Source organism: Stereum hirsutum (assembly GCF_000264905.1).
Source record: "Stereum hirsutum FP-91666 SS1 unplaced genomic scaffold STEHIscaffold_6, whole genome shotgun sequence".
NCBI lineage: Eukaryota > Fungi > Basidiomycota > Agaricomycetes > Russulales > Stereaceae > Stereum > Stereum hirsutum.
In genome coordinates, this window is record NW_006763136.1 from 1,465,948 (window position 1) to 1,486,581 (window position 20,634).

A 20,634-nucleotide genomic window follows, 5' to 3' on the forward strand; every position below is an offset into this window, starting at 1 on the left:
AAAGTGGATCAAAGAGAGTCGATGTTTCGAAACCAACCGAAGGCTCAGAAATTGACTGGAGACGGATGATGGGGTAAGTGCCAGTGTGGCGCGAGCCAGCGACAGTTCACTATCCGTGGGAATGCAGGAATTTGCCGAATACACGTATAAGGTAAGGTGAGTTCGAGGTAAGGTAAGGTAAGGTAAGGTAAGTTTATTCGGGGTACAAAATGGGCCCTTAAGGACCAATACCCTTATCCGCAGGAATACATGTACAAATATACACTACGGAAACAGCGCGGTATCCTTTACCGCTGTGATACCCACAATGAACTGTGATATCATTGTATCTACTAGATAACATCGGGCCTCTCACGGGTTCCAGAACCTACTGTAAGCACTACAAGATCATACAACATGACTTATCCGGAGAGAGCAATGACCGTATAAAAACCCACTGGGAAAAATTGGTGGATCTCTCATGGTAATATGTTGTGGGTCTCGCAATACTTGCAAGCGTACCTTGTATTCGGAGGACGCTGAGAACGATATATTTTCAATGGTTTGTACACCCATAATCGTGTGTCTTGGAGGATGACAACACAATTGCGCCACCTTGAAAGAACTGTGTGGCGGCCGGTGAGTACGGTGAGGACCGGAGTGTCTCGGGATGTCTCGGGCAACGTCGGACGACGCCAACAACACTCGCAAGGATGACAGAAAAATCTTAACAATGAGCTATTAATTGCCCAAGGGCACCTCTGGCAAGCTAGTTTTTCTCTAGAGCCAAAGTCAATACTCTGTTGTGACATGGTATACAAACCAGTGTCTGACAATGCCGCAAAGGGGTGGATGGACCGCAAGCCCAACGGATGTCTTTGGTCTGTGAGCGAAGTTTTCGACTGTGGTGAGCGTCTGAGCACGACGATCTGTCGTCTGCGAGCACCGCGAGCCTTCGACAACGCTGAGAGCGAGGGACCGTCTAACTGTGGCATGCATCAGGCAACGGATTTCTGTGGTCTGTGCGTTCACCGTTCAACGTTCAACGTTCAACGTTAACGTCCAACCTCCATGTTCCCTCATGCCTTTGTTCAAGCCCGGCTTCTTCCTCCTCTCTCCATGGCTGGAACTTCTTACTGGGGTAACGTAACCGCGGACCTACTCCACACGCGCCCTTTTGCTGCTCTTCGAATTCATTGGCCACCTGGAATGCGCAATTACGAGGCGACCCGCCCCTATGGAGGCAGAGGACTCTTTATCATCTCGCAAGAGAAGCCTCGTCCTCCGTTTCGTGACTTTTATATTCCGCTTACTGCTGGCGATGAGAGGCCACCCTTGCATCTCAATTCCCCATTACCAATTGAAGGTCCTCTTTACCTACACATTTTCCCCGCAATATCGGAGCGCTTCGATTTTTTCGCCACAGATCCTATAGACCCAAGTTTTCATCAGCTCGATCCTGCTAGCATCGAACGTTTTATCTCATTCTTCCGCAACGCGAGACCCCCTCGCGTCATGTCACCGCCTCGTTCTGGTGGGTCAGACGTAGTTCAGTCGAGGTGGTCAACCTTCAGCCACCAACCTCGAGCTGAGTTTTCGAGACCTAGCAGAGGCTATATTTTCGAGACAACCCCTATATCTAACGACACAATTACGCACACGGACACCGTCTGGAACGAATTGCTGCGTTGTGACCAACTCATCAAGGATTATTCCTGGTTTGGAGTCACCAAAACTGTCACTTGGCTCAAAAGGCTTCGTAACGCGCACGTCGAGACTATGGATCTGCAATTTCCAGTGAGGAACTACGACGGAATTGTTCCCATTCTCCCCGACGCGTACTCTTCCACACTGTTCCACATGACAGTTGCCATTGACGAAGAATCGGAACGTCATAAGACAATGATGGAGCAATCGTCAAATGAGGACGACGACGAGGATGACGATCCATCTCCATTCGATTCATTTGTAGTCGTGCATGCTGCCGAGACTATTATCCCTAAATCCCCACCCAATATGATCGTACTTGATATGTGCAGTATCTTCTTCGTGAGTTATCTACCGCCACCCGCATTATGATTTCACTGACATGTACTCAGGACCATCATGCTGCCGCCGTCGTTGCCCTCGCCGAATTTCGCCTCGATACACCCCAGAGGAACAAGGCCATCCGGCGGCTTCGCGAGCTGGAGGCTCTCGAGTATGCTGCGGGAGGTGGCACGTACCAGGACGTTGTTAGGCGCGCTCTTCGTACCTTCGCAATAGAGATGAAGCGTCCCCACCTGAACGTAGAAGCTCTTGCCATGACGGTGCTTCGTCCGCCACTCAGATCCGCGGTGCGCGAGTCAGTACAGCAGCTCCTCGATTCGGGCTTCCATGTTGTCGGATATTCTGCTATGGACGCTACGACGTTTCAAGCATACCTGGAGCCTGCCATACACGACCTTCCTTTGCCCATGGTGTCCCCTTTACCGAGCGATGCACGAGGTCTATTCGCAACGTGTGTGGAGCAACTTCAGAGCGTTTTGGAGTACGCGTCGGCTCGACCCTCTCCTCTTGGTCCCGATAAAATACTTGTCGTCTCCTCGTCGTCCGTGCGCAGCTTAGAGCCAGCCACTACCATGGGGATAGCGACAGCGCTGGTCGCCGAGGCCGATGAACTCGAAGTGAAGGCGCTCAAGAGAACATATACAGTGAGGTCAACGATGGTGGCATCCCTGACGGATCTAGCGACCACGGTCTCCTCTCCAACGCTCTGGAGAAGCAGTGATCCCCACAGCGGAATCAAGGTCCAAAATGTAAGGGTAGCTGGTATGTATCAATTCTTTCGGGTTTTCCAAGACAGTGATCACGGTGAGTCCTCCCTTTCGTCTTCTTCTTAGTCATACTCTGTCTTGTACGCCATGTACTCACTCGATCTCTTGTCGCACCCACCGCCGGAAACCCAGTGGTGACCGCTCGTTGCATCAACTGGCTCACAGGTGAGGATGTCGTAGTGAAGGCCTCCATACCGTGCGGGGCAGTGAGGAGTATCGTAACCTACGAGGCGGCGGTATACAAGCAACTCTCAAGCTGGCCAAACCTTGTTCCAGTCCGCTGGAGCGGGAAGACAGGGAACACCGACGTTCTTGTTATGGACTGCATCGGACCAAATCTTGACGATCTCCGCCGTGCATGCCGAGGAAAGTTGTCTCTTCGGTCTGTGCTCATGACCGGTATTTCACTTGTGACGTTCATCTTCATTATGTTTTCAACCGCGTGAGCTAAATTCAAACTCATTGTGTGACTATCCTTAGTTGCACTTCGTCGAATTCGCTCATTCGCGCGGTGTTATCCTACGCGATATCAAGCCACATAATTTTGCGGTCGGTGGCGTTCCGAAGGAAGCATCCCGCATCTACGCATTCGACTTCGGCTTGGCCACCATGTATGTCAATCCTGTGAGCGGACAACACATACCCCTTCGCACAGGGCGTGATCTTCGCGGAACATGGAGATACTGTAGCCATTGGACGCACAAAGGCATTGGTATGATCAATTTTCCCCTCTTCCTCTGCCCAATCTCGTCACGAACGCTCATGTGCCGCCGCAGAGCCCAGTCGCCGCGATGACATTGTTGCTCTAGGGCACACTCTCCTCGAGCTGCTGCACGGACAGCTGCCCTGGCAAGGCATCTCTGCTCCCAGCGTCGAGGCCAAAGTCGAGAGAATGGGCCTTATGAAGACACCTGGGTACCCAGCCTTTTCGGATCTCCTCGCTCAGTCCCCTCGCGCGCTTGAAAAGTGGATGGCTCACGCGTATGGGTTGGAGTTCGAGCAGAAGCCGGATTATCGCTACCTTCTCGCTCTGCTCGAAGATCAGTTGGCGGCAAACGGGTGGGAGAATGATGGGAGTTTCGACTGGGTGAAGCCTGAGTTAGCGAGCAAAGGAACGTTGTTTCCTCCGGAGTACAGGTTCATCGTCGATCCGAATGCAGTGCCGGATACGAAGAGGGCCGTTGAGCGTTTAGTTTAACGGGGCGTGGTTATGGCTGTCTTGTGATATACAATGTCCTATGTCGCTGTTGACGGTTGCGAGAATAAACCCAGTTCAGTCTTATTTCTCGTCGATATGCTGATTGCGAGCACAAGCCTTGCATGGGCTGTTGGAGATGGAAGGATAGCGCGATTTCCATCGTGATGCTGTTCGCCTAATTGTATGCCTGATACATGCCACCAGTAAACATCGAGAACAGAAATTTCGCCTCTTTTACAATCGCGAAGAACTTTAAGCACCGGGTTGCTAGTACTCCATTCCTCCGAGATGTGTCTGCATTACGTTGACACTGATGAAGAAATGTTAGACTATATGTTTGCCTCGGACGAAGAAAACACGACAGCTCACTAGGAATCCAACTCTGCCTTAGGAACGACGTAGAATAACATAAAGCCCTTTACCAACGCAGCCCCATCTGGCTCGTATGGTCTCACCCTCGGCGTCTTACGGGCATCCTTGAAAGGACATGGTGTAGTCCTAGGCCAGCGAGCACCCTCCCAGATATCCCTAGTCTTTGTCTCCCAGGGAATGAGAAGGAGACGACCTTTGGCCGTGATCAAGGCCAGCTCGGCGTTCTTTTTTGAGTACTTCGCCATGACAGATGGACTGAAGCTCTTTGGTCCGTAATACATAGCATAAGAGGGCAGAAGATTCTGCACATGGACACTGATGGTGTCTGAGTCTGGCTCGTATGGATCCCCTTGTTCCGCAATCTCGATGGTTCCACTGAAGCCCATGGAGGGGTCAACGGGGTCTTTGAGTCCCACAAACCCGAATTTGAAGGGGAAAGCGAGGGGCGTGGCAGAGGGATTCGAGAGACGAGGGTTCGGGCGTCCTGATGGGTAGTCAAAACGGGTAGACAAGTCGTCCTCGCTCTCGGGCTGCGGTGTTGGAAAGTATGGTCGGTCGTCCTCTGAGATCTGGATACCGCGATACTTCCGACGAATAGGCATGTCAGGCTGAGCCACCTAATGTATACACGCATGAGCTAGCAAAAAAAGACTCACGTTACACGCTCGAATGAGTTCTGCCACTTGTCGAGCTTCACTATCCTCCGGCTCGTTCATCGCCTTCTGAACCTGTGTATGTAGCTGGTGCGCCACGCTATCGATAGGTTCGCCCAGCTCAGTCTGCAGTTCTTCGAAGCGCTTATAGTCCTCCAGAGCTTCATCGTACATGGCATGCTGGTAGCGCAGCCTCGAGCGACGATAGTAGCATTTTGCCGTCATGGCCTTGGGCGAGTCGGCTGTAGTATATTCGGGCGAGAGAGCGAGGTCGGCATCTTGGAGAGCAGAGTAGATCTCTCCCCAGAGACGGTAAGTTTGCGCCCGATTACTGAGAACCTGGCGCTTTGTCTCGATGGGAGTACTCTCCGATGCAGCATCGAGAGCTTTTGCATACAGCTGTAAGGGAAAAGAGTTTAGTCCAACACGAACTTGTTGTACTATTGTTGAGCATGAAAAATGATGGCCGAGCTATATATTCCTCACATTGATCGCTGGTCTATAATTTCCCTTGCGGAATTCCGCGTTGGCTTGTTCTTTGAGTTTCAAGACGATGTCAGACATGGTGGTTGGGGGTGAAGTGGAATTTGCCTCGCGCGAACCAGACGCGCGACAGAGAACATTGCCTTGGTGCCACACTCGCGCTTTGATGTGGCCCGCCGGAGCAAACTTGACCATGAAATCGAATTGAAACTACCAATGCACAGAGTACGATAAATTGAGAAGTAATCCTAGAGTGTGGTCATTGAGCTCTCATAAAATGTATAACGCAGGCGTAAGGCCGGTGAACGGCAGGTCCCGCTACTTATCTTTGCTCCAAATGTAAGTACCAGTCTAACATATTGGCCACGAGCAGCATAAGATGTTCAATTGATCTCATAATTTCGAATTGAGAGTCAGCGATTGAAGAACTAGCAACGTCCGAAGAGTATGCATGACTCGGACGTGCTACTGCTCGAGCAAGTGAGGGGTCACTGCCGCTGCAGGGCTTCGCCCAGCAGCTTCGTGACCCTAACATGGTACATGTGTGTCACACTTCACACCTTGCCGAGGTTACGATCTAAAAAGATGAACAGAAATGAATACTCTAGAAACAATTCTGTCATGACTTGGACGTTCACGAAGTGTGGCGAACTCAGGCGGGATAGCTGAGTCAGAAATTGGTCAGCATCTACCATATAGGGAAGGTCGTCGCATTACAAGCCAAAAACCGAACGATACTTCCTGTAAGACCCACTACTAAAGTAGCGGGAATACATCTCGACTGTCAGTGAACGAGCAATAAGCACAGGGATCTAAAAATACATGCAAGAAGATATACAAAAAAATAACACGCAATAAAGTATCAGTCCACGTCCATCGCAACAACCGCGGGGCGCTCCCAGGTCTGAATCATGCCCCGTAGCTCATCGCACACATTCTTCGCTGCGCGACGAGCTTGAAGCTGAGCCGGATTACTGGGGACCTTTTCCCACAGGAGGGCGATGGTGTCTTCAACCTGGACAAGAGTAAGTTCCAGAGCTGGAAGGGAATGTGAGAAATAGGATGGCGCACCTTGCAGGCTAGTTCCACGAGTGTGGCGTCTGTCTGAGAGGCAACCTCAGATGCAGTCTTCTGCAGGACCGTCATGATGTCGACTGCGGTGTCATCAAATCCTTCCTTGTAATGCGAATGGAAGTACTCCCTGAAAAAGGTCTATCGACGGGGCGAGGGTGGCGTGGTGACCAATTAGGTCGTAGCCCTTACAAAAAGATGGAATGGCCGGCCGTACGCACCTTCTGCATATTCATACAACCCGGGCCCGTCTTCGCCATAGCCCCTTCATACCCAGGCAGCAACCACTTCCTCGCCGACATATCCTGCGAATACTCCTTCTGTTTCTTCATCAACTTCACCCTCGCATTCGACTCGATCGACGTCAGCGCGGCACGCATCTCTTTCATCCACGCCTCTTCGAGACCCTTGCCCACCACCTGTTGTTTGACTTCCGGGTCTTTAGTCGAGTTGCAGACGTCGTTGATGATGATCCGGATCCGGAACTCGACCTCCATTCGGACCTGATTGAAGACGTTGCCATTCTCGTCTCGTGCCTGTTTGAAGACGAGGATCCACGGGTCTTGGACGCTTTTCTTGAATGGCTCCATGAGTTCTTTGTTGAAGTCTCGCAGGCGGAGCTTTCCCTTTAGTTCCTTGGTTTCCTTATCGTAGTCTTTTCGGCGGATGATTCCCTTCCGACGGATCCCTATGTTGATAGATTGTTAGGAGGTGCACTGCTAGGAGTAGGTCAATAACAGCAACTCACAGGCACGAAGTGTTTGCCATGGGACGTCGAGGCATTCATTCAGCAGTGCGGGTGCTTGTTCGATCGCCTACGACAAAAGGACGAGCAGCAGTATCAGAATAAAATCAATAGAGCCAGAGAACGAACACGGTAACACACCTTATCCGCCCCGGTCTGAAACGCATTGACGAGGTACTGCTCGAACAGCTTATCCAAATCCTCTCTCATAGCCTCCGAAGCCTGCTCGAATTTCTATTGAAGTATCACTCAGTCAGCACAACACAAAGAGAATGACTCCAGAACTAAAAACTCGAAAACGAACCGTAATCAACGCCCTCGCGATCTTTCCCGGTTTCCTCTCCGTCGAATTCGAATTCGGCACCCCGCGAGCATCGGTGCCCGGCACCCTTTCTCCTGTATCCCACTTCTCCTTCAGGTCCAGCACACCGAGCGGCACGTCCGACGAGTTCTTCATGATTACAGCTGTCACGGTATTCACGAACGCATCGAGGTCGGCGATGTAAGTCTTGGTGGCATCGAGCCGAGCGCGAGCGGTGAGCTCGTGGATCCAATCGCGAAGGGCAGGGATCTGGGTGTCGGCTAGGTTAGTGAAACATAATGGGCGGTCGTTTGGATCTGTTCATTGTGAGGCGTGATGAGTATCGTCGAGAATGCAGTGAGAAGTTAGGGATGTTTTACCGTTAGAACGGAGACGTTGGTAGTCCACCGAGGCACAAGTAAAAACGGGAAGGTCGTAATCCTCCTCCATTTCAACTTTAACCTGGGTCCCATCTTTGCCTACACACTGACTCGCAGACGCCCTGAGAGATTCTAGAAACAAAACCGACGGAACAGTGAAGTCGGCCTGTCAGCAAGCTATGGGATGTACACTACGAAGTATGGTACGAACCAAAATGTTTGCGCGCGTCGATCTTGAACTGGGACTGCAATGCCACACGAGCCACCTCCGACCTCTGCTTCGAACACAAGATCGTCTCTTCGGCTAATAACCCGTCAATTTTCGCTCGGATCTGTTTGATCTTCTGGTCGAACTCGTCTTGGGCAGGGCCGGTCACTGTGACAATCCACGACAAATGATGATAGTAATTAACCACCGTCTCTCTCAAAAAGTAGTGTAGAATGGTGAGACTTACCTTTCGCCCTCTCCGCCATCAACGTCTCAATCATCCCTTCATATGCTTCCATCTGATCATCCAATTCCGTGAAAAAATCGTCGTCGCATTCGTCCGAGGCTCGGTACTCCTTCCGATCTATAAAGTCACACTTCGTGGCTGCAAGGCGGCAATTTGTGAGCATCCGACCCCCACTTCATGCTAACACACCGCTCAAACCACTCACTGACGATGGTGATCTTGCGCGGATCATATCTAAGCAGTTCCATCAGATCTTGCCGTTAATAAGAGGAAGGAAGGAGATCACTCACTGGCCGCCTACAAGTAACAACACACGAAGGAAGTGTGGATTGAATTGCAGCAAGTTTCATAGATCGTCACGCGGGCTTACCCACTGCATAGAACGAGTTGTGAGCATTTGAGGGTGATACAAGACGGAGAGAGACTCACTCTTCATATTCGTCTTCAACTGATCATCGCAAAAGTCTACACCACGAAAAAGAACCACGATCTCCATCAGCGCCACACGCCACACACCAAACCCAGCCCAGCCCCATACATCCAATACACTCAGGGCCAAACTCCAACCAACACAAACAACAGAACAGAACAGAGAAAAAAAAAGAGAACGTACTCTTCGCAAGCTTATCACTCACCGCCCTCCCAATCGGCGCCGCAAAAACCATATGCGCCGCCTTCCCATACTCCTTCGCCACACTCTCCCTCGCCGCATTCGCGTCCCCCACGCCCGGCAAATCCACTAATACCGCTCCCGAAGCCAACACGTCCGCATTGCAGCGCATCGCCAGCCCCTTCACGAGCGGCCACAGCGCGCGCTGGTCGTCCTCTGCGTTTGGATTCGTGTCGGAGTCAGTCTTGCGGCGCTTCGCGGGCTTCTTCTTTTTCTTCGTTTTGAGGACTTCTTGGGAGTCGACGTAGGGCTTGATGTGACGGGTGAGCGTGGAGGGTTCGGAGGCGGAGAAGTGTTGGGTTGTGCCGAAGAGGGCGCGGATGCCTAGTGTGCGGTGAATAAAAGGATGATGTTTGTTGGTCGTGAAGGTTGGTGGCAGAGGAAAAGGAGACTTACCGGGATCAGAAGCGAGGACTTCTTCGTCCGACATGTTATACAACTGCTCTGCGTCAAGATTCGGATATATGGCTTTGAACTGCAGATAACCCGACCGTCAGCCTTCCATATACCCTCGCGCAACTTTTTCGCACCAACAAAACACATGTAATGAAAATAGAAGACGACACAAACACACACCTTCGACAGCGTGACCTCCGAATCCTCACTCAACTCCCCCACAGGCCTAATAGTCCCCGTCTCCGGATTCCACAGCTCCCACTGCAACTGCCGGAGCTCGCCCTTCCATTCGTCCTCGGTTACGATGCTCACGTCGGCTTCGAACGTGTCCTTGTCGTGGTATGAGATCTCGGTGGCCGTCGCGGTGCAGGCTGATCACAGTGGTCGGAACATATAGACACATGGTAGGTAGTCGAAACGGGGTCAGTATCTTGTCAGGTGGAGGTGGTGTATTCTGCGAGTGAAAGCTTACCGCGTGTGCCGTTTACGGGGACGAGATGTGCTGTATTATTATACATGAATCAGTATCAAATTTAGTGGGTCAAGACTGAGACAGAGGGAAGGTGCCACCCACAATCAAGAAGCGCATTGATGAGCGAAGATTTTCCGATCCCGGTGGCTATTCATAGAGGGACCTCGTCAGAGGTGTGAACACAACATTGTGATTCGGTGGCACGAGATAAAATTAGACTGACCTCCGTAGATGGCGATGTAGACTTTGGGCAATCTTGTGTCCAATAAACTGGAACAGAGAGGAAAGTGAGTCAGTCGATTGGACAATTCGCATCAGGTTCAATATGAAAGATATGTCGATAATAAAGGGCCAAGTAAGTGGTATATTGAGCAGTCGGTAGAGTTGCCTGAATCGCGCCACCCCACCACGGACGGATGTTCAAGACCACCTCTTCTCGTCCTTGGATACCATGAAGCCAGTATCAGGGGGTGCGAAAAGACCAATATTACACCGTCATTCTAGTAGACCAGAGGTCAATCAAAACAGAGGGTATGTTCTTCCATGAAAGGTTCAAAACCGGAGCCCGTCTCGTCTCAAAGGCCAAAAGCCACAACCTCCCCTCTCCCGAAAACGAACCACACTCCCAAACCACATTTCTCCTCAAAGACTCTCTGACCCAAATGATAACAGACAAAAAAAAAACGCAGAACCACAAGATCAAGAAAGAGACTCACCCCTTAATCTTCGCCTTCATCCCCTCCCTCCTCTTCCCCTTCAACTCCACCTGCCTCAACGCATCCTCGAGCCTGCGCACCGTCGGCCTGGCTCTTTCCCATACTGGGGTTTTCCAGTCGGTTAGTTCGGGCGTGGAGGTCGAGGCGGAAGTGGGGATGGATGTGGAGGTCGAGGCGGGTGTGGAGGTCGAGGTCGAGGTCGAGGCGAATGAGGGAGCGGCATTATGAGGCGGAGGATGGAGATGCGAGCTTGAACCTGAGGCGGAAGGATAGTTCTTCGGTCTCATATTCGAGCCTGAGGCTTGAGAGTGCGCGGACTGCATGTATGGTAGGTCGGGTGGCACCAAACGATAGGGAACGGAGGAACGAGACATGGATGGTGAGAACGGCAATGAACTCGTCAGTCAATGTCGTTCAGACGCTCTTTTTATAGAGATAAAAGTACAAAGGACTTCATGGGACATTGTACCCCGTACGGTACTCAAGACATAAGTAAAACTGAAAGGGAAACAGACTTACCAGTCCAGGGATTTCGACTTCGGGAACTTGAAACGGCTGCATCTGCAGCTTCTACTATCCTCCCTTCACCAACTATGAAGAGGTCTCAAAAAAATAAAACGGAAGCAGAATAAGCAGAACCTAGCGATGTAGAGGTAGAGGCCAAACCGACTAAGAGGCCAAAGCACGGAGAACGAGAATGGTGAAGTCGCGACGGAGAGCGAGTCTATGGGTCAATTCGCGGATAGAGCCATAATTGGATTTGAGCACGATATGACCAATGACCATGACCGTGGACCTTGCCGAGATTAGATAACGCCATGACGTGGCTTGAAGCATCGTCGTCGTCGTCGACAGCGAGCTCGAGTCCGCTGCTGCCAGGCTGCTACCCGAGGAACTGTTAGTTAGCTCGAAAGCTAAAAGACGGAGTGATTAGTGTTGAGGAGACGAGGACGAAGACAGGCGCCGTTTCAGCGCTTGCTAAACTTGAAACTGGCAACGCCCTGGAACGCCTCGGACGACGACGGACGACGGACGACGTGATGGGGATAACATCGGGCTGCGAGTTGCAATAAGGATAATAACTGGAATGCTTCATTAGAATGTGGCAGGCGCTGTCTGTCGATGGGCGCTGCGTTATGTGGGAGAGGCTGAAACTTCAAACTTCCAACGCTTTGGAACGCCGACGACGACGAGCGTGGACCGCGAAGCGTGATGGGGATAAGTAGCCCTGCAATGATGATAATTATAATTCATTGGAAGCTTCATTTCGCACTACTAGTACTAGTACTATCATTGGCAGCTCCTCGTTCGGACAGGCTCAACACCGTCGTTCGAACTTTGGACAGCGAGAGCCTGAGCACGCCCTGGACCAACCCCTAGGCCTCATCATCTCTCCTAATCCCATCCAAGCTCTCATCGATATGAATCATGTTACTCGAATCGCCCCTGGACTATTTATGAAGTCGCTATAGTACAATAAGTAAGTAATGGCAGCGGGAGGTCGAATGGGGAGGGGAGTTTGGGGGGGCTGTTCGAACGACGGTCCCACCTATCGCTCGACGACCTTTCCTCCCGAGGAATCTCCTACGAAATTGCATGGACATGTAGCTATAGTAGAAGACATTTAGTTTGAGAACTCGTTGGAGTACGATGCTAGGTTAAGTCAAATGGGGAGGGGACGTTTGGAGGGCGCTGTTCGAACGACGGTCCCGCCCCTCGGACGACGACGACGACTTTTCCTCTCGAGGAATCTATGTACAACAGAATTGCATGGGTAGACATTACTGTACTTCAGTTGTGTATACGTATACGCTCAACACGGTCCGACTGTGCTTCACAGCGAACGTACACTCGACATGACCCGAGTTCATGAGGACTCTTCACGACTTTGACGCAAACGTTGACAGCTCACGCAAACATTTCACGCATCACACTTCACACAGGGAACTTTTGTGAAAGAGGAGTGGAAGTTCCGATTACAATTCAGTTCATCAAAGAGTAAGAGACAGCAGACGCAAAGTATGTACGAGAACATCGAAAGAACAAAGAGCAAACGCAAGTATGTATGTACGAGAACATCGAAGAAACAGAAAGAACAGAGAGCAAACACAAGTAAGTATGTACGAGAAATTGAAGAGCAGGCATTAGGACTACACTGGAGAAAATACATCCAGAACAAAACATCCGACGAAAGCAAAGCGGATTAAGACTGAGAAAGGAGAAGGAGGTTAAGAAGGCAGAGAGGAGAAGGAGAAGATGAAGATGAAGATGAAGATGAAGATGAAGATGAAGATGAAGATGAAGATGAAGATGAAGATGAAGAAGAAGAACTAGTAGTTCTTGCACACCCAGATGGATGGGTGAGTTACATGAGGTTTGAATAAGGATAATGCACGACAGACCCGTGACAGTTGGAGAGAAGGTGAAGATGTAAGAGGGGTTTGAGAAGAGAAAAGAGAAAGAAGAGATAGAAGAGAGGCAAAGAGGAGAAAAAAAATAACGGTATACCACGACTAGGAGAGACCCGAGACGAGAGTGTTGATGAAGAAGAAGAAGAAGATGTAGCACGAGGGATAGAATGGGAAAGAGTAAGAAGAAGGAAGAGGAGTAGCATAGCTTAGGGTATGGTACGTTGAACGAAAGCGAAAGAGTATACGTAGCAAACATCCATAGACAATGCGAAGAATGGCAGGTGCGAATGGGGTAAAGGTGGGGAAAGGTGGAACCACGACTGGGAAGTGCAGATGACGAACCGAGACGATGCAGCGATGCCGAAGACGAAGACGAGCAAGCAGAGACGACGAAGACGAGAAAGAAGAGAGGCCGGCATACAAGAGTGAGAAGAAGAAGAAGTACATGATGATCAATGATCAATGCGCCGACCTCCTTCAGTCCTGGTATCCAAACTCGACCTCCATCTCCCTCCCGTTCGCGCGCGCAATGGCGACGATCAAGATCTCCCAGCACATGTCGATGTACTCCCAGATACGCTCGTCGCAGATGCCGAGGGCGACGACGTTGCGGTATAGAGAGTACACGCGAGCGAGGTGCTGGAGGATGACGGAGGGCTCGAGGTGCTTGGCGATCGCGTCCGCATAACGATCAGACATGTCCGTCTTCCACTCCCGGTATGCAGCTGCCTTCGTCTCGAAATCAGTGTCGGGGTTCAACGCGGTCTTGGCGGCGTCGGACGTAGAAGTGGTAGAGGGGACGAGGGGGAGCATGTACGAGACAAGTGCAGAGGTGTCGTGGGTATAGAGGAAGTCTTTGACGAGAGGGAAGGACTCAGGGTGGGGTACACCGAGGTGAACGACGGGGAGTTGTTGGTGGCATTGGGTCTTGGACAACATCATGCCCTTCTTAGGATAGAGAGGAAGGGCGGGGAGGTTGGAGCATTGAGAGGCGAGGATGACGTTGTGGACGGGGTACAGGGTGACCTTCTTGGGTTGGTCTTCAGTGCCGACTTCGCTGGGGTCGTGGATGGCGAGCATGTGTGAGGGAAGGCCACCGTTGTCGGCGTCGACGATGATGTCAATCTGGTCGTCGATCACTTCGGGGTTGGGGACGGCGTCGACGCTCTGGAGGACTTTGAGCATCCTGAAGGTAAGTATAGGTCAGCAATGGAGGTGGTGAACGACGACGACAACGACGACAACGACAACGACGACGACGAAAGCAGACATACCTTTCAGTGTATTGAGGAAGACCATCAAGGAAATACTGGAGGGACATATCCTTGAAGTCGGGGTCGATGCGCTCCAAGATCTTCTGCTTGACGGGCTTGAGAACGGGGCGCTCGAGGTAGCGAGGAAGGTTGAGGTCGCCGAGCTTCTTGGGAGCCTCGGCGGCGAAGTCCTCCATCTCCGCATCCTCGAAGGTAGTGGTGGAAGAGGAGGACTGACAGGCTGATGACGATGAAGCGATGGGCGACGTCGGGTGCGACGACAGCGAGGTCGTCGACGTGGACGCATTGGAGTTGTTGGTGAGGCCGCCGGCAGAGGACTGGGGACGACCACGAGCGGACTTGTCTTTGGCGAGCTTGATGCTCTCTTGACGGCGACGAAGCTTGTTCTTGTTCTCGATGAAGCGAGGCGAGCCCGGGGTGGGACGCATCTTGTAGGGAGAAGCGGCAGAGAAAGAAGCGCTGTAGGGGTTGGCGTTCTCGACGCCAGAGGCGTGGCGACGGGAGCGAGTGACCTTAGGGGACATTTGGGCAGTAGTGGGCACGGGGGATGCGGGCTGGGTAGCTGGGAGCGGGGGGATGATGGTGGTAGCTGCGCAAGAATGGGGGGAGAGTCGCTCGCGGGCGGACGGGCTTTAATAGGGCTCGCCTGGCGGAGTCTCTAGCACGACGACGGGCGTGAGAACCTGCCTGGGCGGGCAGGTGTAGGTGTTTGTTCTGCGTAAACACGGACCCACAAAGCGTGGACCCACAAACGCCCACAGCCGGTTACGGTCGCGATGGCCGCGGGTCGCGACCGCTGTCCCACGCGGCGCCATGCCTCGGCATTGTCCCCTCGAGAACAAAAGGGTTCGGCCACCTTAAGGTTCAGCGCATGACCTCGGCTTCGGCACCCACATCTGCCGTCGGCGCCCGTCGTCCTTATCGCGACCCCAAATTATTGCGCCCATTGCCTGCGCCCATTGCTATGCGGTGGGCCTTACGTCAAGGTTGGCCATGGGCCTTGTCATGTTTCACCTACATCTCTCCCGGCCCTGTCTCAGATAGCGAGCCAAATGCGAGCCCCAAAACGCTCTTGTTTTCCTGGCAGCTGACATGCTGGGGGCCGGTGCCCGAAGAGCCCGATTGTGGCCCAAGGAACTCACCTAAGTTACCTCTTGTCCGCGACGTGCCATGGCGTTCGATTCCTTCTGCTTGTCAGTGCTCTAGAGACACAATGAAATGACGCACTTTATCTGTGCAGATCTATTGTGTTTTGTCCTCGACATCCTGAGACAGGTACTGTGGCACTTCAAACAATAAAGGTCAGACATTCTCCCCTTTTATTCGTCCACGTCGCGAAACATTTCGTGGAGGTATATCAAGGACCATATCTCTCAGGCTCGTCGATTTGACACCGTGCTGAGAGATGCACCATCGTGTGCTCCGAACCCCAGAGTAGTTATACCCCGGGCTTTGCGCTGACCTACCTTCTGCCTGCCTCAGTATGCACATGCATAACGACTACGAGTCTCTCTCCGCCACTATAGTGACTCCCTTTGATTATTGGCATTAGCACAAGATCACGAAGGCCACGACATTGCAGGTTTCGCTCCCAGTGTGTAGAGTGCCCAGTGATTCCCAGTGTGGCGATGCGGCGCGCGGAAGAGATGGTCTGTGGCACCGTACTCGAGACGCCATATGGGTCCAAGCAGGATCATGGTTATGCACGGCTAGTGTCCATGCACAGGAGGGGCTGCCTGTGAAGTTTCCTCATGGAACCTCGCAAGAGAGATACTTACCTTCAGCTGGTGTCATCTTGGGTGGCGTGCGACTAGCAGAAAGTCATGGCTCACCTTTATACTCTTATGTAGGTGTGGGATCAGATATATGCACAAGAGAAGCTGCACGGGATGTTTGTTCATGGGATTTCGGAAGGAGAGATAGAGTCTTGTCCCTAGCTTGTGTCATCTCGGGTGGCGTGCGACACGCAGAAAGCTGCGGTATACACCGTTTTATCATTTGTGCTGCCGGGTATCAGGCATTACGATGGTGTTACGAGCGCACGCTCGTGCATGGAGAAGCTTCCTGGGATGTTTGTTCATGGAATCTCCACCTCAAGCTTGTGTCGCCTCGGGTGGCGTGCGACTCGCAGAAAATTGTGGCTCACCTTAGCATCGACTCGGAGTGTCGCGGGTATATCCCAAGCACAATATGCACTGTTAGTGCTCATTCACAGTAGATGTTGCAATGTATGTTTGCTGATGGGGCTTGGAAGGAGTGTCTCTTACCTTCAGCTGGTGGCACCTCGGGTGGCGTGCGACTCGCTACTGCTCTCGAGACGTTATGTGGACCCAAGCAGAACCATGGGCATGCAATTTCAGTGCTCATGAACAAGAGAGGCTGGATGGGATGTTTGTTCATGGACTTTTGGAAGGTGAGTGTCTCACCTTCAGCTGGTGTCATCTCGGGTGGCGTGTGACTCGTAGGAATTGGTGGCTCATCGTTATAGTTTTTATGCTGCTGAACATCGAGCGCCACAGATATATCACAAGCACCCAGATCCAAGACCAGTGAAACGCACGGAGCTGACGGTCAGAAAGCAAGGGAGTCCCACTTCAAAGCTTTGAACAGAAGATGACAATAAAGGAGGGCAGACGGTCCGAGCGTCTTTATATGTGGCCATGGGGGCCCTGCGCTTTGACCTTTCGAAGTCACACATGCTGTACTATCTACACAGCACCCCCGAGTCATTCCGACAGACCAATAAGGGTTCCTTGTTCCTTGTACTCTACTGGGACACAAACTCGACGCGCTTTGAAACGGCGAACGCCGCACCTGTCAAAGAGTTGCAGAGACACGATCACGATCACGTGGACGTGTTGAGGCCTGTCATGATGGGACCGTGGGTGGCGGGCGCTTGGGAGCGTCGAGCAACATTCAACACGACGTTCACGGCGATCGGATCCTCCTGGTGTTGTTTTTCTGAGGTTCTCATCTATGCAATATTCATCTTTTCTTTGACGACACCGACGATTACGAACTGGCACGCTCTTCATCAACTCATCTCAATCAACTCATCTCGCTGTTTCAACTTCAAAGATTCCAGATCTGAACTTCACCGAATCCGAACTGCGTTCAACTTTGTTGTATTCCCATTCCAATCACGCGAATCATTCATCCACACACATCTATCACGATCCAATTCCACAGCTAAACCTACTCACCCACGAGCCCACGAACACACGAACCCGAAATATCAACACTCACCAACGAACACCAACAAACGATGCCCTCCCAAGAGAAGACTCAAATCCTATTCAACTCCCCCGCACTGCACGCGCTCAAACGCGACCAGCTCATCAAGCTATGTAAAGCCCACTCCATCAAAGCGTCAGGCAAGTCCGTCGATCTTATCGAACGGCTGAAAGAGCATGCGCGTTCGTTACCTGCTGGTTCGTCGTCCGACACGGCGTTGTGGGACGATGAGGATGGGCGGGATGTCGACGGTGATAGCGGGCGGGAGGAGAATGAGGAAGGAGATGAGACGGTGAAGCCGAATGAGCGGTGGGACGTGATTATGGACGACGTTCAGGTGGTGATGGCGGAGACGGAGACAGATTCGTCGACGGGCGGAGGGACGCTATCATCTCTCAGATCACGAACATTAGGATCCACGACCAGTAGAGGTGGTCGCGGTGGTGGTGGTGGTGGTACTCCAGGGGAGTTTGGGACCTCAAACTCCAAATGTCAGTCTTATTATATCATCACGCCACCCAATATTATCGAAACCCTCTTTGTTCGTTGTTGATATTAATTGAAAGCCAACCCACCGTTTTTCTTTTTGTTCTCCCTCCCGCTCTTCAATAGCCTCGCTGAGTGTCAGCTCCTCCTTCAAAGCCCTCGCGTCGTCTTTGGGCCTCAAACGCGCTCTGCCGCGCAAATCTATCAAATCGACAAAGTCCGTCGAGAACCTCCTCAAAGCTTCTACCACATCCACATCCACATCCACTCCTCCTGTTCCTATTCCAGCGACGGAGCAGCCCGTACAAGAATTCTGGGACTTCTCCGAACCATCACCCGAACCCGTCCCAGGCCAACCCTCGCGACCCGGCATCCCAGCCCCCCAAGACGCACGTCTCAGCCTCGGAATGCTAGGCCACGGCAGCACGCCCTCCTCCTCCCGACGCCCCAGTACACAGCTCGCACCCGACGACAACGGACCAACGACGACGATCCGACTTATCTCTTCTAGCTCTTCTATCACTAGTCTCCCGTGGTCGATGTCCACCGACGACTTTGACGCGTCTGGTACCAGTGCCCAAGATGCCCACGAATTTTCAACAACATCAACGGATGAGTCTCACGGTCTTTCCTCGTCTTCGTATTCTGCCGCACTGGGACACGCGACACCCAACTTAAAGCCTTTCAAGACGAGCTTCGACATCACCTTCGGCAGTCCCTCCGTCGATCTCACCACGCACGACAAGACTCCCCGAGCGGGCTCGCGGATCGCAGGTGTCCCCGTCTGGCCGCTCTCACCCGAAAAGCCACTCGAGTACGAGCGGTTGTACCCCGTCCTTCCGCTCGATGACTTTCCCCCTCGAGCTCTTCCTGCTCATGCATACGGGAATGGGAAGGCGCAGGAGGTGGCGGCAGGCGACGTTTTGATGAAGGAATTCGAACGGGATGCCGCGTACGTAAACGTGACGACGACTACAGCCACCGCTGCTTCTTCGAACCCTGGAACGGCAAACGCGGAGGCGGAGGCGGAGGATGACGAGATGGGCATGGGCATGCCTGGCGTGTTTCATTCGGGCTCATCGTCGACCGTGCCTGTGCCCATTGCTGTGCCCACGCCAACGCCTGCGTTGAGGTTGAAGTTGCAGAAGATACAGACGCCGGGGAAGGTGTTTGCGCGACCGAAGCTCGGCGACGATATGTTCTCTCCTGCGCTTGCTACGTCTTCGGACGACGCGTCTGACCACAATACCACGATCAATGAGAAGAAACGCGAGGATGAGGAGAAGGATATGGCGCAAGAGAAGGAGAGCACGCCCATCGCCATCCCGCGCAGTCCCGCAACACTGTCGCTCACCGCGTCCAAGTCCTCCATTGTTCCCCGCAGCCCAGGCATGCGCCACCTCGCCTCCCCCTCCAAACCGTCCACCACCAACGACAACAGCAACAACCACTTGACCGTCCCCGCCCCCCAACCTTTCGTATTCGGCTCCCCCGCCAATGCAGTCTCGAACAAAGCCTTCAGCGGCGCCGCACAGTCCGTCCTCGACGAGATGAACAAACGCCTCGCCGCGAACGGGACCAAAGCCGTCTCGTCCGAACTCCTCTCTGACCCTGCTGCGTTCTCACTCGCGGACTATGCTGCGGGGAGTGGTATGGCGAGGAGTGGGAGTGGGGATAGGTTTAAGGATCAGCATGAGGGGATGTTTGGAAAGATGGATTCGATCGCGAATCATTATGCGGCGAGGAGGGTTGTCAATGGCAATGGTGGGGCGACGGGTGCGGGCCCGGTGAATAAGAAGAGGAAGTCGGAGGTGTTGTTGAATGATAAACCTGGTGGACGTGGTGTTGCTCGGCCCATTGGAGCTGGAACGGGAGGGCAGCAGAAGGCTACTACTGGACAGGCGAGTACGGCGAGGGTCGTCAGTCGGGGGACGAGGAGCTCGGTCATGGCTGCTGCAGCTAAACACGGTCTGACCGAGGAAGGGAGAGGAGAAGTTGAGGCGGATGAAGATGGGAGGATTGGGAAGCGGGCGAGGGTAGTGTCGGGTGATGGAGGGATGGATAAAGGAATCAGGGTCTCGTTGGCTACACCGTCTAAGTCTGCGACAGAGCGCGCGAGGGATGAGAAAGGGAAAGCGGCCACGAAGAGGATGTTGGAGAGGAGGAGGGAGCAGAGGAGGAGCAGGGGTAGCATTGGGGGTTGCGCTCGTGAGTGTTTCTCTTCCCACTGTTTCGGTTTCTTCTCTTCGTATCTCTGATGTTCTTGTCACGCACTTTCAGAGAAGATCAAGAACACCAACTCCCGCTTCGGTTTTATAAACTCGGCCAGGACTATGGTGAAGAATGTCTGGGGCTTAGGGAAATCGACCTCCAAGCCCACCGCTCCTGCTGTGGCGTCATCCTCCATTCCCGTCTCGAAAGGCGCACCGTCTTCCGAGGCCACGCACAGACGAACCGTCAGCAGGGAGGAGAACCCACTTCCCACATCCATCAGTGAACCTGCCACGACGACGGCCAACATC

At 52.7% G+C, this 20,634-nt stretch overlaps 5 protein-coding genes across 5 annotated transcripts; 2 read left to right on the forward strand and 3 right to left on the reverse strand.

The window, feature by feature from the left end:
- Positions 1-888: 888 nt before the first annotated feature.
- On the forward strand, positions 889-4,063 carry STEHIDRAFT_121056 (kinase-like protein). Its single transcript, XM_007303614.1, has 6 exons — positions 889-2,028; positions 2,079-2,229; positions 2,253-2,832; positions 2,928-3,205; positions 3,276-3,507; positions 3,572-4,063. Exons 2-6 carry the CDS (start codon positions 2,086-2,088, stop codon positions 3,991-3,993), a joined length of 1,656 nt encoding a protein of 551 aa, XP_007303676.1. The 5' UTR covers positions 889-2,028; positions 2,079-2,085; the 3' UTR covers positions 3,994-4,063.
- Positions 4,064-4,140: 77 nt separating this feature from the next.
- Positions 4,141-5,582, reverse strand: STEHIDRAFT_168178 (uncharacterized protein; the record flags this gene model as incomplete). Its single annotated transcript, XM_007303615.1, has 4 exons — positions 4,141-4,303; positions 4,363-4,949; positions 5,022-5,417; positions 5,505-5,582. 4 exons carry the CDS (start codon positions 5,580-5,582, stop codon positions 4,261-4,263), a joined length of 1,104 nt encoding a protein of 367 aa, XP_007303677.1. The 3' UTR covers positions 4,141-4,260.
- Positions 5,583-6,178: 596 nt separating this feature from the next.
- STEHIDRAFT_121057 (uncharacterized protein) lies at positions 6,179-11,570 on the reverse strand. Its single transcript, XM_007303616.1, has 18 exons — positions 11,227-11,570; positions 10,708-11,024; positions 10,215-10,261; positions 10,094-10,138; positions 9,992-10,021; positions 9,700-9,890; positions 9,520-9,598; positions 9,067-9,447; positions 8,659-8,706; positions 8,454-8,591; positions 8,210-8,374; positions 7,999-8,130; positions 7,622-7,935; positions 7,459-7,551; positions 7,321-7,387; positions 6,794-7,260; positions 6,573-6,713; positions 6,179-6,516 (listed from the first exon to the last, which is right to left on the reverse strand). The coding sequence occupies exons 1-18, from the start codon at positions 11,266-11,268 to the stop codon at positions 6,364-6,366; spliced, it is 2,850 nt and encodes a 949-aa protein (XP_007303678.1). The 5' UTR covers positions 11,269-11,570; the 3' UTR covers positions 6,179-6,363.
- A 1,131-nt stretch (positions 11,571-12,701) lies between these two features.
- STEHIDRAFT_168180 (uncharacterized protein) lies at positions 12,702-14,955 on the reverse strand. The gene is made up of 2 exons (XM_007303617.1): positions 14,393-14,955; positions 12,702-14,304 (listed from the first exon to the last, which is right to left on the reverse strand). The coding sequence occupies exons 1-2, from the start codon at positions 14,914-14,916 to the stop codon at positions 13,596-13,598; spliced, it is 1,233 nt and encodes a 410-aa protein (XP_007303679.1). The 5' UTR covers positions 14,917-14,955; the 3' UTR covers positions 12,702-13,595.
- A 2,219-nt stretch (positions 14,956-17,174) lies between these two features.
- On the forward strand, positions 17,175-20,634 carry STEHIDRAFT_121059 (uncharacterized protein; the record flags this gene model as incomplete). The annotated part of the gene is made up of 3 exons (XM_007303618.1): positions 17,175-18,117; positions 18,239-20,320; positions 20,393-20,634. Coding segments are annotated over exons 1-3 (2,784 nt in total), but the record flags the coding sequence as incomplete, so codon positions are not given.

Coding starts and splice junctions, on each gene's coding strand:
- STEHIDRAFT_121057 (XM_007303616.1), bottom strand. CDS start 11,268: ATGCAGCCGTTTCAAGTTCCCGAAGTCGAAATCCCTGGACTG. Junction 9,891..9,991: donor CCCCGTAAACGGCACACGCG/GTAAGCTTTCAC, acceptor CACTGTGATCAG/CCTGCACCGCGACGGCCACC. Junction 7,388..7,458: donor TTCAGACCGGGGCGGATAAG/GTGTGTTACCGT, acceptor CTTTTGTCGTAG/GCGATCGAACAAGCACCCGC.
- STEHIDRAFT_168180 (XM_007303617.1), bottom strand. CDS start 14,916: ATGTCCCCTAAGGTCACTCGCTCCCGTCGCCACGCCTCTGGCGTCGAG. Junction 14,305..14,392: donor CTTCCTCAATACACTGAAAG/GTATGTCTGCTT, acceptor ACTTACCTTCAG/GATGCTCAAAGTCCTCCAGA.
- STEHIDRAFT_121056 (XM_007303614.1), top strand. CDS start 2,086: ATGCTGCCGCCGTCGTTGCCCTCGCCGAATTTCGCCTCGATACACCCC. Junction 2,833..2,927: donor TTTCCAAGACAGTGATCACG/GTGAGTCCTCCC, acceptor CCGGAAACCCAG/TGGTGACCGCTCGTTGCATC. Junction 3,508..3,571: donor TTGGACGCACAAAGGCATTG/GTATGATCAATT, acceptor GTGCCGCCGCAG/AGCCCAGTCGCCGCGATGAC.